General features: G+C 38.8%; 2 protein-coding genes across 3 annotated transcripts in view; one reads left to right on the plus strand and one right to left on the minus strand.

Annotated features, from left to right (window-relative positions):
* Reep4 (receptor accessory protein 4) overlaps positions 1 to 20,366 on the minus strand; it is an 816,909-nt gene that overhangs the window by 234,183 nt on the left and 562,360 nt on the right. The window lies entirely within an intron of this gene.
* Ppp3cc (protein phosphatase 3 catalytic subunit gamma) overlaps positions 1 to 20,366 on the plus strand; it is a 60,589-nt gene that overhangs the window by 3,994 nt on the left and 36,229 nt on the right. For both annotated transcript variants that reach the window (XM_051195426.1, XM_051195427.1), the window contains exons 2-3: positions 17,404 to 17,601; positions 18,175 to 18,299. In XM_051195426.1, the coding sequence (XP_051051383.1) occupies positions 17,404 to 17,601; positions 18,175 to 18,299 (323 nt within the window). The remainder of the gene's footprint in view (positions 1 to 17,403; positions 17,602 to 18,174; positions 18,300 to 20,366) is intronic.

Raw genomic sequence — 20,366 nt, forward strand, 5'->3', positions numbered from 1 at the left:
GTATCTGGGGCAGAGAACTAGGAATTAAAATAACTGAGTTATGAAATTATTTCCATTTGGAACCCCTCCCTCATTTTCAGGTTTTTTTGTTTTTTTGTTTTATCTTGTTTTTTGAGACAGGGTTTCTCTGTGTAGCTTCATAGACCAAGTTGGCCTCAAACTCACAGAGATTCGTCTGCCTTTGCCACCCCAATGATGGGATTAAAGGTGTGTACCACCACTGCCCAGCTTGTTTCTTTTCTTGTTTGGAGGTGGGTTTTTTTTTTTTTTTTTCCCCTCTTGGTATCTTCTTTTTTTTATGTCATAAAAGGGTTTTTTGTTTTTGTTTTTGCTTTTTTTTGTTGTTGTTTTTTTAAATGTAGTCTGAACCATGCTAATCATGAAACTTGGAAGGCAGAAAGAGAAGAAAACAAAAACTTCATGCCTGAAATAGCTGCTTTTAATACTCCCCTACATTTCCATCTCCTGAGAATTTTGAATTAAAAAGAAAACAAAGCCAGGCTCTTGGGAGGCAGAGGCAAGGGATCTCTGTGAGGCCAGCCTGGTTTACAGAGAGAGTTCCAGGACAGGCTTCAAAGCTACTATCTTGAAAAACAAATAAATGCATAAATGCATAAATAAATAAGTAAGTAAGTAAATAAATAAATAAATGAAAAGGAAAACAAGTCACACACATTAAAGTGTCCATTAGAAAATCTTTCATATTTTAACATAAACATTGTAGTTTTACGTAAATGCTCCCATGAAGGATGCAGATGGTATAAGCATAGTTTGAAAGTCTTTTCTTCTCCTACATTGGCACCTTAAGTTTTCAGTGGGGGTATCACAATACCAATTCTCAAAAAACTTCATATATGAATTTTCATTGTAAATAAGAGTTACAGTATGTACTTGTGCTTGCCAGCCCCTGGGTTTGGTTTGTGCTTGATTTGCAGTTGTAGTCAATAATCTTTAGGACACTTGAAGTTACTGCTATTGAGATTATACATCTGAATAGAACTCAAGACTATGAAAAGACGTTCTCTTTCTTGAGAGGGGATAAGCTGCTCTGTTTAGCTTATGTTATTGGTTGTGACCAAAGCTTTATATTAGACATTTGATAGTACAGCTTTCTACAAAGCAACATTAGCACTTGTTTGTTTTCAGTTCTGGAGATGGAGCCTTGAGTTTTGTGTGTGATGGACAAGTGCTGTGGCACTGAGCTATGTGCCCAGTCTAATAACATAATCACATTTTACTATAATGTCTCTAAGTTGCCAGATGAGTTAAGAGGAAAAATACTAAGGACTCAAAGTAACAAATACTTAAAGCCCTTTCTTAGGCCATGTTAAGTAGGAATAGAGTACTTTTCCATTATCTAATTGTGTCATTTGTAGTCTTTGGAATGTCTTATTTGGAGTTACTTAATTGCCAATTGGCTAGTGGAAATGAGAGCATGTCTCACAGTTTCATTAGGACCCTCATGGTACAGCCATTTGTAGAATGTAACAGTTTTCAAGACAAGGTTTCTCTGTGGCTTTGGAGCCTCGCTGTTTAGACCAGGCTGGCCTAGAACTCACTGAGATCCACCTGCCTCTGCCTCCCTGTGCTGGGACTAAAGAAGCAGGGAGGTGGCTCAGCTTGGAGAGCACTTGTTGCTCTTACCAGGGTCCAGGCTTGGTTCCCAGCACCCACATTCAGGGTGGGCCTCACAACCATCTGTAACTCCAGTTTCAGGGCATCCACTTCTGATCTATGTGGGCATCAGTCATGCATATAGCACACATACGTGCACACAGGCAAAACAATCATACACATAAAATAAAACTTAAAAAATTAAAGAGGATAGCAAGATTATTTTGATGTATTTAAAAAAAGGCTTATCAACCTAAGCTATAGTAATACAAATGTTAAAATATCACACTGATAGATGATTGCAGTGGTAATTTTTTCTTATTATTTTGTTAGACTGAAGTGAGGAGGAAAGGTTGAGGCATAGATACTAAAACTGTTGATGAATAGAGGAGAAAGGACTTTCTAAGCTACCTCCTGTCCTTTTACCACACCACTTACCCTGTTAGTAATTGGTTCAAGTGACAAGCTTACAGTCATTTCAGCTCTTCTCCTTTTTACTGCAGAGCCAGTCCCACCAGATGAGATGAGCTGGACTTGTGGTTTCTGAATAACCTGTTTCAGCCCTCTCACATTTTCTTATCCATTGAGTGGCCCTTTGCCCCAACTGTTTATTCTCCATGCTGCCCCCCAGGACCTGTGAGTGATGTAAAGGACTCTTCTCAGGCTTGGACTCTTTCATGGGTACTTCCTATCTGGAGGTTCTAAGTTGGTGAACAGTACCGCCCTGCATGCTAAACCTCACTAACCTCTCTCCACTTCCTCTTCAACAACTCACATCTCCAACCTATTAACCACTGCTTGAAGGTCTCTGGGTGTTTTGCATCTGTGACTGGGGCATTACTTCCGTGTAGAATTTGTCCTACAACCTATCTCATCCATTTGTCTTTCAAGATTGAACTGAGAGGACTTCTGATCATTTTTTTCTCTACTAGATGGCTGTAAAAAAATAATGGCTGGGCAGTGGTGATGGACACCTTTCCCAGCACTCTGGAAGCAAAGGCAGGAAGAGCTTTTTGAGTTCAAGGACAGCCTGGTCTACCCAACTAGTTCCAGGACAGCAGCCAAGGCTACACAAGGAAAGCCTGTCTCAAAAAATAAAAACAAAGCATCCCCCACCCCATCTGCTCACAATGCCCTGTAATCTCTGTTCTCACTGAAATTGTTTGGGTTTCATATTTTTCTCGTTCCCCTCAAGTCTAGCTGGATTGCAGAGTTAAGTTTATGATTATGAATAAAAACTAAGTAAGAACTGAAAACAACAACAAAGATATGACTTTAGATCATGGCTTCAAAGTCATATTTACCTGGGTTCAAATTCTTCCTTTTAGGTGTAGTAGGTGGCTGCATGGCCATGGACTGACCAGTTGGACAGTTTGCTTGTCTAGAAGAGCAATAATGAAGAATTTACAGGGTAATTGGGAAGATTAATTGACTCTCCAAAGTGCAGTGGGAGGCACGCAGAAAATTGCATATATGTGTTAGATGCTGTTTTACCGCCACCACCACCAGCAGCGGCTATTTTTTTTTTTTTTTTTTAATGAACTTCCACTAATTCCCACTAATAATCTTACTGCTTTACAAACTTTTTTAAAAGATTGATTTCTTTTTATTTTATGGGTATGCGTGTTCGTTTACATGTATTGTGAGCCACTCTGTGAATACTGGGAACTGAACCTAGGTCCTCATCAATAGCAACAAGTGCTCTTAACCACCTGGCTTTCTTTCTAGCCCCTGTCTTACAAACATTGGGAGTGTTTTCACACTGTAGTTCAGTGGTAGAACACTTGCCTAGTGTGCATGTAACCCCAGGTCCACTGTTGAGTACCACCCTCCCTCCCCAAATATTTTTTACATTAAACTGTTTTGTTTTGTTTTGTTTTCAAGGGCAATAATTATGTATCCTTAAGGCTGAATGAAGTGTCTAGCACATGGCTTGGTCCCTAGGAAATGTTTAAGTGTAACTATAAGAATCTTAGTTTTTGGATATTGTATAGAAAAGAGAATGTGCTCTGCTCAATACAACCTGCATGACTTTTGTTATTTATTGTTCTTTTTTGTGGGTTTAAAATAGGAGCTAGCACTGACCTCAGAATTTAAATGTGGAATGCTTAGCACCGTTCTTATTGTAGGTACTTAGTAAATGCTAGCAGTTATTCCTGTAGTTAGTCTTTGGCTGGGGGTGTTGTTCATTGGTAGAGCTTGCTTAGAATATTTGAGGCCCCAACACAGAGGTAGGTATTAATCGTAACTCTTGATGAACTTTAACTGGAAGCCTATTCTATGTAAACTGGCATGTGAAATAAAGACAGTAATATATTGTGGTTCCCAACCGTATTTTCCTTCACTTTGCAAAGATTTAAACTTTACTTAAGGAGAAAAATTGTAAAATGTCAGTGTTTGTAGTGTACATAGAATTTTGGAAATCTGTGCATAAACAGTATTGATAAATTCTTACTATGTTGAACACATTTTTGGTTGTATTTAGAAGATTAAACACTGCTTGGAATATGCTCACAGAATATAGCAGTTAATAGCCTCCTCAAAAATATAACAAATGTTAGAACCACAGAGCTGCCTGTGACTAATGTCTGTGAAAAAGTAGATGACTACATAGACCACATCTGGTGCGAAAGATTTGCTCCCATAGTCTATAAATTGATAATCTTTTAAATTTCGGTTATGATCAGTGGCTAAAAAGATGAGACTTAATTTGTATTTTTTCTATGGGTGGCTAGGCTTTGTTTAAAATTAGAAAAGTAAAATTGGCATAATAAAGGTGGATTTAGCCATACAAGCAAGGCTATTATAACATTGTTATTATTGTTACTAATTTGTTGTTGTTGTTGTTTGAAACAGGGTTTCTCTGTGTAATAGCTCTGGTTGTGTTGGAACTCAATCTGTAGACCAATCTGGCCTCAAGCTCATGCCTGCCTCTTCTGGGACTAAAGGCACGCACCACTAGGCTTGGTTTTGTTTGTTTGTGTGGGGTTTTTTTTGGGGGGGTTTTGTTCTGTTTGTTTTCTGACACAGGGTTTATCTGTGCAGTCCCAGCTGTTCTGAAACTTGCTCTGTAGACCAGGCTGGCCTGGAACTCTGAGATCCACCTGCCTCTGCCTCCCAAATGCTGGGATTGAAGGTGTATGCTACCATTGTCCAGCATAAAGTTATTATTATTGTTGTGTTGTTGTATGGGGAGGTTCATCTGTTTATGGGCTTTTTGTGTATGTGGTTCACATGCACGTGGAGGCCAGAGCTTTTACATGAATTCTGGGGATTAAACAGATTTTCCAAGTGAAGCACTTTATTGTCCCCTCAGTTTCCAGCTGGTTATTTTGACTACCCCACACTGTTACAGAAAGCATGGTATCACTGTAGAGCTGTTGACTGGAGGGTGTGGAGTTTGAGATAGAAAGGAGGGATCTTTTGATGTATGTTGCATGGCAAGGTAACTATAATAAACGGTGTTACATTTATGTTTTTATTTGCTGGTGGTGATGGTAGGTGGGTCTCACAGGAAGGCCGGGCCATGCAGGAATTGGTTCTCTCTTACCATGTCCATTACTAGGATGGAACTCAGGTTATCAGGCTTGGCAACTACAGCCTTTACCTGCTGAGCCATCTTGCCAACTCTTGTCTTTAGTTTTTTGAAACTAGATCTTATTATGTATGTCAGGCTTGCCTTGAACTTGATATCCTCTTGCCTTGTGCCTCCTCTGCCTTTCAAGTGCTATAAGAGTATATAGGCATTCTATTACAAAAATGGGAGATCACTCTCAATAATCCCAGTTCTTAGAAACACAAACACCCTTATCTAAATAACTACACCTACCTAATAACACGTAGCCCTCAAAGGCAGCTTTGTTTTATTTGTGTGTGTGTGTGTGTGAGAAAGAAAGAGAGACAGAGAGGGAGAGAGAGAGAGAGAGAGAGAGAGAGAGAGAGAGAGAGAGAGAGAGAGAGAGAGAGAGAGAGGATGTGTGGGTGTGTGACTCAAATCCAGAAAGGGTAATGGACCCCTGGAGCTGGAATTGTTGATGGTTGTAAGCCACTAAGTGTAGGTGCCTGGACTTGGGTTCCCTGCAAGAGTAATATGCATTCTTAATCTTTGAGCAGGCTCTCTAGTCCTTCCTTTTATTTATTCCTTTTTGAGGTAGAGCCTCATTAAGTTGCCCAGGCTTTCCTCAAATACATTATCTTTCTGTCTTAGCCTCCTACCTGCATAAAATACTCCTGTGCCTTCTAGAAAAAAAGTTATTCTGTTGACTGACACTGATTGATTAGCTACAGGAGGACTGCTTCTTGGCTTTTCTTTGACAGTGAATACTGTGAACATCAGAACAGAGGGAATGGTTTCTAAGCATCCCTGTCAGGTCACTGAAGTAGATTTCTCATTCCAGTAAGCTATGCAAGAACCTAAAAAGAACCTATGATTTTCAGTATTCAAGCAAACCTCCTCTGTAGTGAGTAGTTCATGACTAGAAAGGCAGGTGAGTGGGTTAGGAAACAACCATGCAAATGTAGGGCAGGTTTGCTGGCTTAAAATAGAAACGAAGCAAAGCTGTTTGTGGTGAACAGAGGTAGCTATTTAGACAAATTCTCCTGTGCCATGAGGATAAGAACATACGGTAATCTAAAAATAGCCACCTGTAGGCAGTCGATTTTCAGATTTATTGTTCATACCTTAGGATTAAAGTGGTCATCTCCAGTGTGGCCTTTTTTCATTGTGCAGGTCTAATTACATTTTACTTTTATTTGCTTATGCTACTTATACTGTTTAGGTGCTAGGTGTGTATTATGTAACATATCAGCTTGAATTTGATGATAAAAAGGTGGTAGAATTTTTTTTAATGTACTTTATCTTGAAAACTTAATTTTAAATTTAATCTTCACCTTGTTAATTATACACAAATGTTACAAGAAAGTGTATAAAAGACCCCCAGACCCCTCTTCTAAGTTCCCCTTTGCCTTAGTGTCAACTTTACACACCACCACAGTACTAGACCCTAAACAACAGAGTGGTATTGGTATAAATCCAGAGGTGGTTGTTTTTTATGGTCCCCTGCTCTCTCTCTCTCTCTGTGTGCATTATATTCCTTGCTTACTTATGTCATCTTGCCTATAGACCACCACAATCAAGATGAATTTCAGTGGGCTGGGAGCCTAACTTAGTGATTGGCAGCTTGCCTAGCATTTACATATGTAAAATAATATGCTACTCAACAGTACCATCAACACAAAACTTCTTATAATATTTCTCCTTTATAAAAGCAACACCAATAACTTTTCCCACCAAAAGTTCAGTTTTATAGTTTGAGTCATTTATAAGTCTGGTTTGATTAAGATTTTGCTTCTGAGTTGGAAACACTGTAAAGTAATATAACAGAAACTGACAGGTGGTTAAAAGCTAGGTTTCCTGTGGAGGTAGTAACAACCATGATGAAAAACAAGGGTGCCTTGGCCCCATTCCAGAGAAGTCTTGAAAGCTCTGGTTAGTCTAAAAATGTTAGTTGCAAAAGGATGCACAGTTTAATACCATTTAAATTTTTAAAATGTGTAAAAATTCAAAATACACATTAGTAACAAAGTTATACACACATGAGAAGAATATACCACTTTAATGTACTATTTAACCTGTGAGAAAGAAGGAAGAAGAGTAGCATTGTGGTATTTTTTTTTTCTTCATTGAAATGGGGGCTGGAGAGATGAATTAAGTGGTTAAGAGCATTAGCTGATCTTCCAGGAGACCCAGGTTCAATTCCCAGCACTCATAGTAGGTAGTTTTCAACTGTCTATCACTCCAGCTCCAAGATATCTGGTGTCTTTGAGGGGACTGTATTCATACACACCCCACATACATATAGTTAAAAACAAGCCAGGACTACATAGAGAAACTCAGTCTCAGAAACTAAAAATAAATAAATAATTAATTAATTAAATTAAAACTTTGAAATGGATATGGAAAAGTTGGATATATTATATTTACACATCTGGCATGTAGGTGTGTATATTATTTGCTGTACCACTTTATAACAAATTATATTTTTAAAAGTAGTTTATTTTAAATATCCATATGGAGGCTAGAGAGATGCCTCACTGGTTAAGAGCACTAGCTGCTCTTACAGAGGTCCTAGGTTTAATTACCAGCACTGACAAGGTGGCTTATAGCCATAACTCCAGTTTCAGGAGATCAAACTCCCTCATCTGACCTTTTTGGGCACTAGGGACACCCATAGTACATATGCATACCTGTAGACAAAACATTCACACATGTAAAATAAACTAAATCTAAAAAAGTTTTAAAATTTCCAAATGTACAATGTATACATACGTATCTGGAATTTTTTTCTTTTCTCTCCTTTAGTATATCTATTTTTTAATTTTTGTGCAAGAGTTGAAGGACAGCTAAACAGATTTTCTTTTAATGTAATAAATGAATTTGGTGTTGTCCAAAGTTCAAATTTCTCCAGCCATCATTAGTTGTGTAATTTCCCAAGCTTGCAGTCTGTCTTCCACAGCACTAACCACTGTGCTGAGAGGTTCTGTGTGTAGTCTTCTGTACTTGTGTATTTCACATTTGTGGTTATATCTTTTTGTTTTGTTTTTAGATAGATTCTTCTGGTTTTCAGATAGGTAGTTGGCTTTGAACTTGCTACATGGGCTGGGTTGGCTTCAAACTTGAGGTGATCCTCCTGCCTCTGCTTCCAAAGTATTGAGATTATAGACATATGCTATCATACATGGTTTTTTCTATCTTATTTTATGTAAATCGTTTTATCTCAACTAGAATGTAAGATTCTTCAATGGAGACTCCTGTGTTGATATTATACATGCTACATGCTACCACACAGTGAGATAGATATGTAATTACTTAACAATAATGCAATTATTTCCCTAGTGTTTTCCCCTTGGCATTTTAGATTTTACTTTAAAAATCCTTCAATCTTATTGTCTACCAAAGATCGCAGAACTTCACTTTTAACAAATATCATTATTACCCAGAATTCTAGGCTGGAAATAAAAATGTAGGTTTATTAGATATTGAGTGTTTATGTTAGTAATGTATGATCTTTCAGCCTTAAAAGGATGACACTAGATGGCTTGACTTGAATTGTTAGTCTCTTCACCTGGTGTGGGAGATGAAACTGTGATGTCTAAGCTTCATAAAGAAACGGAGTATGATCCCACACACCAGTTTTTCCTAGGTCTTAATAATATCAAAGATGATGTTAGTTGTGGCTAGTGGATTTATTTCCTCAAAGCTTTCTGAGTTTTTGTTGGTTTTGAGACAGAATCTCAAACAGATGAGGTAGCCTCAAACCAGCTAAGTAGCTGAGGATTTTGAACTGATCCTTATACCCCCTAACTCCCCAATGCTCAGCTTACAAAGGGTGTGCCATCATGCCTAATCAAGTCTGTTGCTTTTAAATAAAATTAAGGAGCTCAACAATCTGAATCTGGAAGTAAATGACAGAAGAATAAAATGCCTCAATATTAATTATAGCAAAGAGTTCAGTGAGTTTGTAGCCTGTTTCACATACTGAAGTTGACGCCAGAAAGGTAAATGAAATGTTTAGATGTTTTGGTTTTTTGAGACAGGGTTTCTCTGTGAAGCTTTGGAGCCTGTCCTGGAACTCTCTCTGTAGACCAGGCTGGCCTGGAATTGTCTGCCTCAGCCTCCCTGGTACGCATCATGGTTTAGTATTTTTATCTTGGCTCTCTTTAAACTAGAGCTTCAAGTTTCTTACAGTTTTTAGTGTTTAGGTGTGAAATATGTTGAAAATATTTGAGAGGCAGAGACAAGTGGATCTCTGTGAGTTCTAGGCCAGCCTGGTCTACAGTATGAGTGCCAGGACAGGTTCCATAGCTACACAGAGAAACCCTGTCTGGAAAAACAAACAAACAAACAAACAAACAAACAAATTAATAATAGTTGAAGTCCTCAACTTTTTAAAAGTTTCTGTAAGAATTTGATTTGATTCAGGTTTATGACATATAACCACTTCCCTGTTACCTTGCATATTATTTGTCCTATTCTGCCTATATAGTTGTTGCTTACACTTAGACATGACTGATCTCTCAGGTTATTTTCTTTCTTTTTAATTTTTTTCTTTTTTCTTTTTTTTTTTTGTTTGTTTTTTTAATTTTTTTCTGAGGTTATTTTCATTTCAGCCCATGGCATAATGCTTCGATTTATGTATCAGGGAGTAGGAATCTGGGAGATGGCTCAGTGGGTCAGGTACTTGCTGTGCAAGAATGAGGACCAGAGATTGATTCTAGCACTCCTGTAAAAGGCCAGGTGTGGCAAGCACTTGTAATCTCTTGGTACATGTGCACACACTCAATGGAGCCAGAAGAGGGCGATAGATCCCTTGGAACAATTGTAAACCTCCCTATGTGGGTGCTGGGAACCAAACTCTGGTCTTCTGAAAGCGTTCTTAACCACTGAAACATCTCTCTAGTCCTATCTACTCTCTTAGTTTTTGAGACAGGGTCTTGCTGTTTAGTCCAAGCTGGCTGAAAACTTTCCTAGTCATCTGCCTTCTGCCTCAGCTGTCTCAGTGCTAGGGTTCCAGGTGTAAACCACTATGCCTTACTAGAAGGATAGGGGGAGGAGGTGATGGGAATGTGCACAAATTAATTGTGTGTACATGTGTGAAAAATTATTGTCAGATAAAGTAGTCCTTAAACATCAGTGCATTTATTTTAAAAAGTAGTTGTGGAGGCTAAACAATAAAGTTATGTAGATTTCATGCAAATAACTTACTTTGATTAAAATGAGGCTGTGGGACTGATAGGCTGCTGAGAAATCTTACTGAAAGTCTGAAAGAAGAAGACAAACAGCCCCTCTGAGTGGCGATAAGTTGATTGCTTTAGATAGATAAGATGTGCTTTGAATACTGTCTATTTTGTAATTCTGTCTTTTAAAAGGCATGCTTTAGGGAGACATAATATGTATGACCAGGTTCCAGCTTGCTTTAATATGTGAGTATATTTTTAGTCATCTATATTTAAAGAATAAAGTTAGCCATTTGTATGAAAAGTAGGCAAAAGACACCAAAGCCGTATTGATTATTCATATGTGAGCAGACTACACTGGTCAGTAAGTAAGCTTTTAGCTTGTTGACACATTATTTCTTATTAACAAAGCATGCCAGCAGCAAACCCTTTAGTATTTCACAGCAGTAGACCTGAAAGTCACAGGACTGTGGATATTTATTTGCACAAGAAAATTTGAGTAGCTTACTACTAAACTAAAAATAATGTCTACAGCATAACTGACTGTAAAACAATATATTCAAGTAACAAAAATAATAATGCATATATTATTATATTAACAGTAATTTTAATTGTTAGATTTGAAGAGATTTGTGGTATTTTTTGATGCTCCTTAATTAAAAGAATAAAAGAATAGTTTTACATTCCTCTCTCTCCCCTTCTCTCTCTCTCTTCTCTCCCTCTCTCTCTTTCCCTCTTTCCCCCCCCCCTCTCTCTCTCTGTGTGTGTGTGTGTGTGTGTGTGTTGTGTGGTACTAGGATCAGACTCAGGGACTTGTATCCTCTGCCCATAAATAATAGCTGTGATTTTAAGAAATCTTTGGGAGCTGGAGAGATGACTCAGCAGTTAAAATCTCTTACTGCTTGTGAATGTATACACACACAGTTGTTGTTATCATCATTATTATTACTATTTTGAGATAGGGTTTCTCTGTGTAGACCTGGCTGTCCTGGAACTCACTCTGTAGACTAGGCTGGCCTTGAACTCACAGAGATCCTCCTGCCTCTGTTTCCCAGTGCTGGTATTAAAGATGTTCTGGCTGGGCAGTATGCCCCAGGGACCCTCCTGTTTCTGCCTCCCCTGTCCTGGACTTTTGTGTGCCAACCTTTTCTCTGTGGGTTATAAGAATTAGACTCCAAGACCTTGTACTTGAAAGTTACTGAACCATCTCACTGGACCGATGGTTTGCTTTCAATAAGAATCTCAAGTTCAATACCATCTTAATAATTTTCTAGGCTTATAGAAACAGTGAATTTCCAATCTTCTGACATTCAGCATTACTCCAACTAGATTGAATATTAGTAATATTACTCTTGATTGATTCACTTATAATGGAACGAAATGCAAGTCTAAATCATTTATTTTTGACTTATTAATAACTATATTTTGTATATTTTAAGGTATTTAGTAAAATTCTTCTAACCCTTCTCACCAGTTGCTTCCTTGGAAGTGTAAAGCCCACCACTGCAGACCACCAGGGGCACGGCCGTGGTGAAAAACTTTATTTATTTAGCTTATTGTAGAAAGTAATGCGACCTTTTGCAGTCAGAAAGTCTGCGAAAGGTATAAGAGTTGAAGTAAAGTTAGTAGTCTGGTCAGGGGGTGCTTAAAATCTGAGTGGTTTTGCCTTTAGTCTGCATGAGCTCCCGTGAAGTTGCAGATTAGTTTGTGGACTAGAATCCTGAGTGTCTAGGGCAGTCGTTCTCAACCTGTGGGTCACAATGCTTTCACAGGGGTCACATGTCTGTATATCAGATATTCACATTATGATTCATAATAGCAAAACTGCAGTTATGAAGTAGCAACAAAATAATTTTATGGTTGGGCGTCAGCACAGCATGAGGAACTGTATTAAAGGTTTGCAGCATCAGGAAGGGGGAGAGGTCTAGGGTTCTGATGCTGAAGAACAGTGCTTGGCTTAGGTGGCCTGCATTGTATGGTGGGGTTGCTTTAGTTCAGTTTGTCTCTTACACCAGTCTGAGCATTTCAAGCAGCTGTGGCTTCTGTTTTCTTTCTGTCTCTACTTTTGATCATTATTTAGTCAAACTAGGGCATTACCACTTGAGGGAGGTGAGCCATTGAGATCTGTACCCCTTTATTGATAGGCTGTGAATGCTTATCAAGCCTTTCATGACAGATGTTTGATCTCAAGCACTGGCCCATTTCCTGGATAATGATTCGTTCTGTCATCTGGTTGGCAGAGGCAGCACAGTGGCATATAAAGTTCTGGAGATGACACATTGGGTGTCCCACACAGAAACTCAGACAAGAATTTGTATTTAGTTTGAAATAATGAAATACCCCATAGCCACTTGGATCTTCCTTTTTAATTTGTTCATCTGCTTGTTTTGTTTAGAGAAGTCTTCCTTTGATAGCCAAGTAATTTTAAAAATAGTGAAAATAGTATTACTTATGTGTGTGAGCATGATGTGTGTGTGGAGGCAGCTCTCTTCTACCACCTCTAAGTGTGTTCCCCAGATAGGTCTCAGCTCACCAGGCGTGTGCATCACGTACCCTTTACCTGCTGAGCTGGCTCACCAGTCCATTTTTTAAAATTTGATTTGCATTGTTTACCTTTCCAAGTATCTGAGTAACTATTCTGAATTTGTTGATGGGCAAGGGTAAAGGTCTTGCTTGGTAGTGCCAACGATAAAGGAAGGCATGGGGGCCTATGACAATCTAGAATTGTGAACCACAGGGAAGAGAACAAAAGAGATGAGATTGACAGTTTGCTTGCCCTTAAAAAACATGGGGGGCAGTGTTAGATTATTTCACATGTTTCAACAAGCATTGAGATCCAGAGGAAACTAATTCTCCGGTGAAAGTGGCAGGTGCTCATCATGTACTGCTGCTAGAATAATAGCATCAGGTTTTAGGCAGAAGCTTGCAATCTGGGCAAGAACTAGTGAGTGTAAACTAGAGAGTTGCTAGAAGTAGCAAAGCTCCAGTGTTAGATTGAATCTAGTGCCTGCAGTTGCTTTTGACTTAATTTGTCTTCTCTTGAGACATGGATCTCAAGGCTTTGCCTTGGGCCTTGATAATCTGTGATGCACATTTTGGTTTGGTGTGCTCACTATCTGTTTTATGAGTCATCGTGAAGTACAAATTTTGGTTTCTCTTTTAATTTAAAAAAGGCAGCCAGTGTTAGTTTCTCATGTATGTGTGGCTGGGGGTGTAACTCATGGTAGAGCATACTTCATACTCTGCATGCTTTAAGACTGCATCAGTCTGGCTTCCCCACTGCTAACAGAACAGTGTACTTGTAAGCTGGGCATGCTGGTAACCCCTGCACTGAGCAGGCAAACAAGACAGTCAAAGCAAGGTTGAAGCTAGCCTGCTCTGTGTATTGAGATCCAGGCTGTCCAAGATAATATCATGAAACCCCTACTCAAAAAACAAACAAATACTAAACAAACAAACAAAACCAAACACAAAAGAAATATATACATATATATGTGTATGTACATATACACATATATATGTATATATATGTATTCATGTATTCATACATACATATATATGTATACACACACACACACACACATATATATATATATATATATGTATATATATATATATATATCGCCAAGGGCCTATATTAGTAGTTTTCTCTCCTTTGGGAGTAGGAATAGGCAGTACTGGGGATTGAACATAGGGCCTCATCTACCACTGAACCACAGTTCCAGGCCTTTTACTTCCAGTAAACGGCTTAGCACTGACCCTGGCCTCGGCTTTGTACCATTCTCCATGTATAGGTGGTATCTACTTCTCTTCCCCTTGAACATGAGTGGGCTTGAGAATGCTGCAACAGTCTGAGTTGGGAAAGGTGTGATGTGGCATATGAGACTACCTGTCAAGCACACAGCTTCCTTAAGGCTTGCTCTTTCTGGATGCTTGTCCTTGGAACTCAGTCACATGAAAGGCCACATGCAGCTATTCTCATCAAAAACCTGAAGAGAGCCTCAGCTGACAGGCAACTGGATGAATGAGTGACCAGCATTCAGATGATTTTAGCCTTGGGCCCACTAATGTCTGGCTGAGAGAGACAGGCAGGTCAGTCCTGCTGTGTGTCTTCTGAATTCACAGTCCATAGCTATGAGAAACAGTAAGGGCTTGTTGTTTTAAGTCACTGTGTTCATGAACATTTTGTTAGATTGCATTAGATAATTGATAAATTTGACTCCTAAATACCCATCAAAGGGTAACAAATCAAAGATTTCAGGGAGGAAATACACAAGGAGACTAGCAGGGTGTGGTGGGCCGGGCCTAGAATCTCAAGCTCGTGGGAGACTCAAACAGAATTGTCTAGAGTTTAAGGCTAGGTGGTCTACAGAGAGAGCTGCTTGTTTCAGAAGCAACAACAAGCCAAGGATGTTCATAGCAGTATAAATTCGCAATAATAAGTAAAAATTTTAAGAGAATGTTTATAGCAATATAATTAGTAACAATAAGTAAAAAATTTTTAAATCATCTATCCAACAGTAAGAAAATGTTTAGTTAATTATAATACACACTTTTTGTAAATAAAAGAAAACTTTAATTTCTTTGTAGTCAGTTTTGTTAAAACCACTTTCGAAATGGGACAAAGTATACACACATGTAAATAAAGATGATTAAGAACAACAAAGAGCCAGGCATTGGTGTCATACGCCATTAGTCCCAGCACTCAGGAGGCAGAGGTAGGTGGATCTCTGTGAGTTTGAGGCCAGTCTGGTCTACAGAGCGAGTTCCAGGACAGGCTCCAAAGCTACAGAGAAATTCTGTCTCAAAAAACAAACAAACAAACAAAAGAACAACAAAGAAATGTAGGTCTGGGAAATGTAGCTCATCAATAGAGGCTTGCATTGTGGAATATTATTTTAAGGTGTGATGCATTTGTTAATGCTGTGGAACTTTTGTTTTAATGATGCAAAGATGTGTTGCATTCTTTTTTGTTGTATTTGTTTAACTCTGTGAAGCTGTGATTCTTTGCTTGTCTAAAACACCTGATGGTCTAATAAAGAGCTGAACGGGGGCCAATAGGCAGGAGAGGGGATAGGCAGAAGTTGGCAGGCAGAGAGAATAAAGAGGACTCTGTGAGGAGAAGATGGGTGAGTGAGAAAAGGAGGGAGGAGAAGAGGATGCTAGGGGCCAGCCACCCAGTTACAGGGTAAGAGTGAAGTAAGGTATACAGAAATAAAGAAAAATCAAAGTCAGAGACAAAAGATAGATGGGACAATTTAAGAAAAGCTATCTAGAAACAAGCCCAGCTAAAGGCGGGAATTTATAAGGGGTGTGTGTGTGTGTGTGTGTGTGTGTGTGTGTGTGTGTGTTTTATATGGGAGCTGGGCAGAGCCACAGCATTGCCAAAATCCAAAACAAGCAACAAGTAAAAACAGGAAGGTTCCAGGTGACCTGATACAAAATAGCTGGGGAGCATTTAACAAATTTGTCAATACATAGTGCTTCAGATTTTATAGTGTGTGTTCTTAGTGAAAACTCATGCAGGAGAGTGCCCTGATTACTAACTTTTAAAACCATGGCTTCAGATTTCTTAAAACTTTCCTCTTCACAGCAGTTAGATTTTGAACAACTGAAAGAACTGTTCATATTGTCCAGAGTGCAGAGGGTTAGAAGTGCCAGCCCCTCTCTGCTGCATTCTCTCTAAGGGCTCTCTGGATCTATTTTCTCTGTCCCTGACTCTGGTTCTTTTTAACTTTTTTAATGTTGAAACTCAAACCCCAGGGCCTTATACATGCTTCACCAAGCCTTTTGGATCAGGGTTGAGCTTCTTGAATCTTAACTGCTTTTGTGATCACATAGGGAATTAATTAAAAGGCTGGCTTTGCTTAAAAAAAAAAAAAAAAAAAAATCACCAACCCTTGTAAGTGTACAGTTGGGAACTAAAACCAGAACAAAGTGTTGTCATCTCTGACATCATTTTGTATGTCTTTTGTTTTCTTAAACTTCAGGTCAGATTCCTGCTCAGCTCAGCTCATAGACATATTAATTACTTCGGGAGTATATCTCTATAAACTGCTAATATAAAATTTATTAACCTTAAATTTATCTAACTGCTTTATAAAATACAAGAACAAAGACACAGGCATCTAAGATACTTTTTAAAAAATGGCCAGGTGTTGGCACAACCCTTTAATCCCAGCACTTGGGAGGCAGAGGCAGGCGGATCTCTGCTTTCAAGGCCTGCCTGGTCTAGAGATTAAGTTCCAGGATATGCTCCAAAGCAATACAGAGAAACCCTGTCTCATAAAACCTAATAAATAATAATAATAATAATAATTAATTTAACTGTATTTGGTGTGATGGTATCAGATTCCCTGGAACTGGAGTTTCAGACAGTTGTAAACTTCCATGTGGATGCTGGGAATTGAACCCAGGTCTTCTAGTAGAAGAGCCAGTACTCATAACCAGTGAGACATCTGTCTAGCCCCAGTATATTACCTTTTTTTTGCAGTGGGCCGATTTCAAAACAGGGTTTTTCTGTAGCTTTGGAGGCTGTCCTGGAACTCATTCTGTAGACCAGGCTTTGAACTTTCTTTGTATCTGAGGATAACCTTGAACTTCCGTGCCAGCTGCCTCTACATTCCAGGTGATTATAAGTGAGAACCACCAAGCATGTTTTATGTGATACTGGGGACTGAACCCAGGGCTTTGTCCACTGAAGGAAAGTACTACATCATCTGAGCTACATCTCCAGTTATCTGCTTCATTAAAACATATAAATTTGCTGCATTCATTCATTCATTCATTCATTTATTCTGTGTGTGTGTGTGTGTGTGTGTGTGTGTGTGTGTGTGTGTGTATGACATGAATGTGCAGACGTGGCATGTGACTTGAACTGCGACTTTAAAATTAGAATCACCAGTTCTGATACACAGTGTCTTAGAATTTTTTTCACATTATTTTAATATTATAAAGTTATGATTGCTTATTTTGTTTAGTTTATTTTGAAAAGTATGTTTGTGATTGTTATCTGTGCCTTTAAGTATTTTACATTACTTTTTGTCTTTTTAGCTGTCCCCTTTCCTCCAACCCAACGGCTAACTTTGAAGGAAGTATTTGAGAATGGGAAACCTAAAATGGATGTTTTGAAAAACCATTTGGTCAAAGAAGGCCGGGTGGAAGAGGAGGTAGCCTTAAAGATAATCAATGATGGAGCTGCCATCCTAAGGCAAGAGAAGACTATGATAGAAGTGGATGCTCCAATCACAGGTAGGAAATGTACTTGCATGCTGGCCCTTAGATTTGCACTAATTTTGAAAAATGATTATAAAAAACCAACCAAAATGCATGTGATAAATATTTCTAGGGAATTTGAAGCAATCTAGGGATTGATTAGAATGACTTTGTTCCTTCAAAAACAACATTAGGGGCTCAAGCTTGGTGGTTAAGTTCCCATACTACTCTTGTAGAGGGCCAGATTTTCATTCCAGGCGTCCATGTTATGTGGTTCACAACTATTGTAACTCTGGCTATAGTGGGAATACCACACCTCAGGCCTCTGTGGACACCTGTACTCAAGTACATACCCACACATACACACACACACACACACACACACACACACACACACACACACACTTAAAAATAAATATAAAATTTAAAGCACACTATTAGCTGCATACTACTTCTAGTAGGGGTATTTAGTATTGATTGTGTAACTAACAATACAGAAGTCCAGTCAAAAGTCAAAGTGATTAAATTAAAAGTTAAACTTGGTCCCTGTTGCTTTAATGTTGTTTTCCTTCTAATTCATAATTTTCACCTCATGTCTTTCTTACCCAGTGTGTGGTGATATCCATGGACAATTCTTTGACCTGATGAAGTTGTTTGAAGTTGGGGGATCACCTAGTAATACTCGCTACCTCTTTCTGGGTGACTATGTGGACAGAGGCTATTTCAGTATAGAGGTAAAGTTAACCTGGCTCTGCTGCCACTATTGTATCACCTTCTAATAAGATCTGCTCTCCATTTCTTCATAGAAGAGATTAAGATCTGAACACTGGAAGAATTTATCTACTTTGTTACATTTGAAATTTAACTGCTAAAGAATTTTTTTTTAAAGCTGTTTTTATTTTTTTTTTATTTTTTTTTTAACCAGTAGAAAACTTGCCCTATGGAAGGCTGCATTAAACTAATTTTGGAAATAAGTGTCTGCTAAGATTTCTTCTTTTGAAGATGCTGTCTAGGCTATATAGAAGGGACATACATAGCATTTCATTCTGAACAGTGTCTGGATTAGCTAACCTTAACTAGAAGACTGCAGTTGACTATTAGGTTACCTTCCTGTGAGAACTCGGTATTGGACAGCTCCTTACCAGAGATATTTCTGGTCCTGTTGCACGTGGCAGACAGTAATGTTTATTGGAAGGCAAAACATGAAGTGGAACTAATAAAACTGACAGTTCCTTTATGTGTTTTAAGAAACAAATGATGGCAGCTGATGGGAGCTGGGCGGTGGTGGTGCACGCCTTTAGTCCCAGCACTTGGGAGGCAGACAGGCAGATCTCCCTGAGTTTGAAGCCAGCCTGGTCTACAGACTGATTTCCAGGCCAGACTCCAAAGCTAGAGAAACCCTGTCTCAAAAAAAGAAAGAAGGATGTCTATTATATATTAGGAGACTAGGCTAGCTCTTTAAGACTTATTTTTATTATTTTTAATTATGTGTGTATGTACATGCACACAAGGGTAGGTGACCAAACAAGAGTTATTCGGATTCCCTGAAGCTGGAGTTGTAAGCTGCCTGATGTGTGTGTTGAGAACCAAACTTGAGTCCTCTGCAAAAACAGTACATGCTTTACCCACTAAGCCATTTTACTGCCCCCTGGGTAAGGTCTTAATATAAAGATTAACTACTGCTAATTATGGGAATGCTTCTCTGTTATCCAGAAAGACCCACTCAACCAGGGGACCTTTTGCTAGTTCCAGCGGAGACTATGAATCTATTTCTGTGTGAAAGGTGGGGATGGAACTCAGGAACTCACATAAGTGTTCTACTGCTGAGTCACAGCCTCCACATGTATCTTAGTCCTGATTTCATCTCTACAGCCTGCTATAAAGTCAGCACTCAGGAAATTATTGATAAAAGAGGGGAAAGCCATGTAACAAAATTTCCTGAGTGTGCTGTGTGTCCTGACTGAGGACTGTGAGGTAGGACTAAGGGTGAAAGCAAGCTTTTGGTGACTCACAGAATGGTGAATAGCAGGACAAGACCTGGTTCTCTGTGACAGTGAGACTATCACCAAACATTCCCCCTCTACTTTTTTTTTTTTTTTTTTTTTTTTTGAGGATGTCAAATGGCTTTATAGCTGTGTGTGTGTGTGTGTGTGTGTGTGTGTTTACATGCATGCCGAAAGAGGTCAAGGGACAACTTATAAGAGTCCCAAGAATTGAACTCTGGTTGCTGGGCTAGGCAGCAGAGTCCTTAACCCACTGAGTTATCTCTCAGGCACAGCCAATTAGATTTTGTATCACTGTACTGAAAGTGGCACAAGCTCATTTTCCATTTTGTTCTGTACATGGCTGAAGTTAGTGTCTTGTTGAATATACCTTTAATAAATAAATAAATAAACTAAAAATGTATTGCTGTATGGGGATGAGGTGGGTGGGTGTACATGCTACAGTGCAAATATAGTGGTCAGAGGACGACTTTGTATCATTTTTTATGGCCTTCCATGTTTAAGTTCTCAGAATTGAATTCAAGTCATCAGACTTACATAACAAGCTCTCTCTTCCTCTTTTAATACTTTATTTAACTTTATTGTATCTATATGTTGGTGTGAAGGTGTCACATACCCTGAACTGGAATTACAGACAGTTGTGAGCTGACATGTGAGTGCTGGGAATTGAACCTGAATCCTCTGTAAGAGCAGCTAGTGCTCTTAACTGCTGAGCTATCTCTCCAGCCCCACAGCAAGCTCTTTTACCCACTTGTCATCTCTCTTTAATACATCTTTAATAGTGTGTGGGACTTTCCT

The sequence above is a fragment of the Phodopus roborovskii genome, unplaced genomic scaffold (genome assembly GCF_943737965.1).
Source record: "Phodopus roborovskii unplaced genomic scaffold, PHOROB, whole genome shotgun sequence".
Lineage (NCBI taxonomy): Eukaryota > Metazoa > Chordata > Mammalia > Rodentia > Cricetidae > Phodopus > Phodopus roborovskii.